The 1,555-nt window shown below is 36.8% G+C and overlaps 2 protein-coding genes across 2 annotated transcripts in view; one reads left to right on the plus strand and one right to left on the minus strand.

Annotated features, from left to right (window-relative positions):
* The first annotated feature begins 6 nt into the window (after nt 1–6).
* LOC127750635 (ATP-binding cassette sub-family G member 1-like) lies at nt 7–755 on the plus strand. Its single transcript, XM_052272797.1, has 2 exons — nt 7–178; nt 261–755. Exons 1-2 carry the CDS (start codon nt 62–64, stop codon nt 606–608), a joined length of 465 nt encoding a protein of 154 aa, XP_052128757.1. The 5' UTR covers nt 7–61; the 3' UTR covers nt 609–755.
* Nucleotides 756–896: 141 nt separating this feature from the next.
* The window catches only part of LOC127750637 (tudor-interacting repair regulator protein-like), a 10,943-nt gene continuing 10,284 nt past the window's right edge, over nt 897–1,555 (minus strand). The window contains exons 2-4 of the mRNA XM_052272801.1: nt 1,381–1,521; nt 1,124–1,302; nt 897–1,005 (exon numbers count right to left, since the gene is read on the minus strand). Of these exons, the coding sequence (XP_052128761.1) occupies nt 897–1,005; nt 1,124–1,302; nt 1,381–1,521 (429 nt within the window). The remainder of the gene's footprint in view (nt 1,006–1,123; nt 1,303–1,380; nt 1,522–1,555) is intronic.

Below are 1,555 nucleotides of genomic sequence, written 5' to 3' on the forward strand. Positions count from 1 at the left end.
CTAACTCGTATGTCCCATCCAGATAGTTAACCCGACCGTGTTCCTGCTCGTGGCGTACTACATGACGGACCAGCCCAACGTCGAGGACAGGCGCTGCATGGTGTGGCTTATGTGCCTCCTGACAGTGCTCATGGCCCACGCCTACGGACTGGTGTTTGGAGCTGCTCTTGGGATGCAGGTGTGTAGTTTAGTGAATACTGTAGGTTAGTGCAGTTTTTCTCCTATCTCTAGTTTTGAACTGTTCCATTTGATTCTCACAGCTTGGTGTCTTCCTTGTACCTGCATCCACGATACCTCTTGTTCTATTTTCGGGATTTTTCCTCTACATTCCGGATATTCCTCTCGTCCTAAGATGGCTCTCTTATGTGTCAAACTTCAGATATGGATTTGAAGGCATTGTAACAGCAATCTATGGAATGAACCGCCAGCCTCTGAAATGTAATCAAGCTTTCTGTCACTGGAAGAGACCATCCCAATTCCTTGAAGATATTGGAATGTTGAATGCTGACTATTGGACTGATGTTACAGGACTTGTAACTTGGATTCTGGTCCTACATTTTTCACTTCTTGTGTCACTCAAAGTAAAGGTTATCCTAAATAGACAGTGACATTCACCTGTTGACAAATCATTAAGTAATGACTGATTTTATCAAAACAAATTGATGGCTCAGTAACTTCATTAGCATTCATGCACTTGGATTATTTCATGTACAGATGTAAATACAATAGATAGATAATAAAAAATTGAAGTAAAACCCTTATTGTGTCAGAAAAAAAATATAATCATATAAATGTGGATATTTAATGCATCAAGTTCAACACTATATATAATTTGGAATTGTTTAAGACTGAGAAACAATGGAATGGCAGAACATTCAAGAATCACAGGAATCCTATCACAATCTCAAAAGTGAGATATTAACATAAACAGTTCCATGGGACAGAGATAAAATATAATCTACTACAGCATGAAACAATTGATATTGCCATTTAAAATAACCATAACTATGACAGAAATAGGATTTAGTTATTGTTATAACAGAACAAGAGTTCAAGAAATGTTTGAGGAAAATAATAGAGAAATCTATCTAGTAAAGGAACTATTGATTGAAGTCAGTGCAACATCTTTTGGGATATAGCTTCAGCAGTTCTGATTTCTTCTTCACTCATAATGGATGACTGCAACAAACCTCTCCTCAATTGATGATATGCATTCCCCACAAAGGAGTTACGTAAGAATGTAGGAAACCCTCGTTGGCCATCAGACATTGTGTATAGCGGAACTCGAAAAGTACCCATGACCTGAAGCAGAAAAGGAATAGTTCATAAAAAACATATTTTTACTACAAAATGATTGAAGTTTTGTGATTGAATACTCACCTCAGTTCCGTAATCATGAGATTTAAGAGCTTCTCTCTCAATTTCTCTCAATGTTTCTTGAGAAACTTCAATAGCATAAAAATGTAAGAGAATTTTTTCAGAAGGACTCCAATGCGTAACAACATGATTTTCTTCTGAAAGCTTAATACAATGAGAAAATTAGATAATTACTGAG

This window comes from Frankliniella occidentalis, unplaced genomic scaffold (assembly GCF_000697945.3).
Source record: "Frankliniella occidentalis isolate FOCC.00 unplaced genomic scaffold, Focc_3.1 Scaffold225, whole genome shotgun sequence".
NCBI lineage: Eukaryota > Metazoa > Arthropoda > Insecta > Thysanoptera > Thripidae > Frankliniella > Frankliniella occidentalis.

What these genes read in the sequence shown, in the direction of transcription:
- LOC127750635 (XM_052272797.1), top strand. Translation starts at nt 62, where the DNA reads ATGACGGACCAGCCCAACGTCGAGGACAGGCGCTGCATGGTGTGGCTT. An exon ending in GAGCTGCTCTTGGGATGCAG is followed by an intron (nt 179 to 260) that starts GTGTGTAGTTTA and finishes TGATTCTCACAG; the next exon opens with CTTGGTGTCTTCCTTGTACC.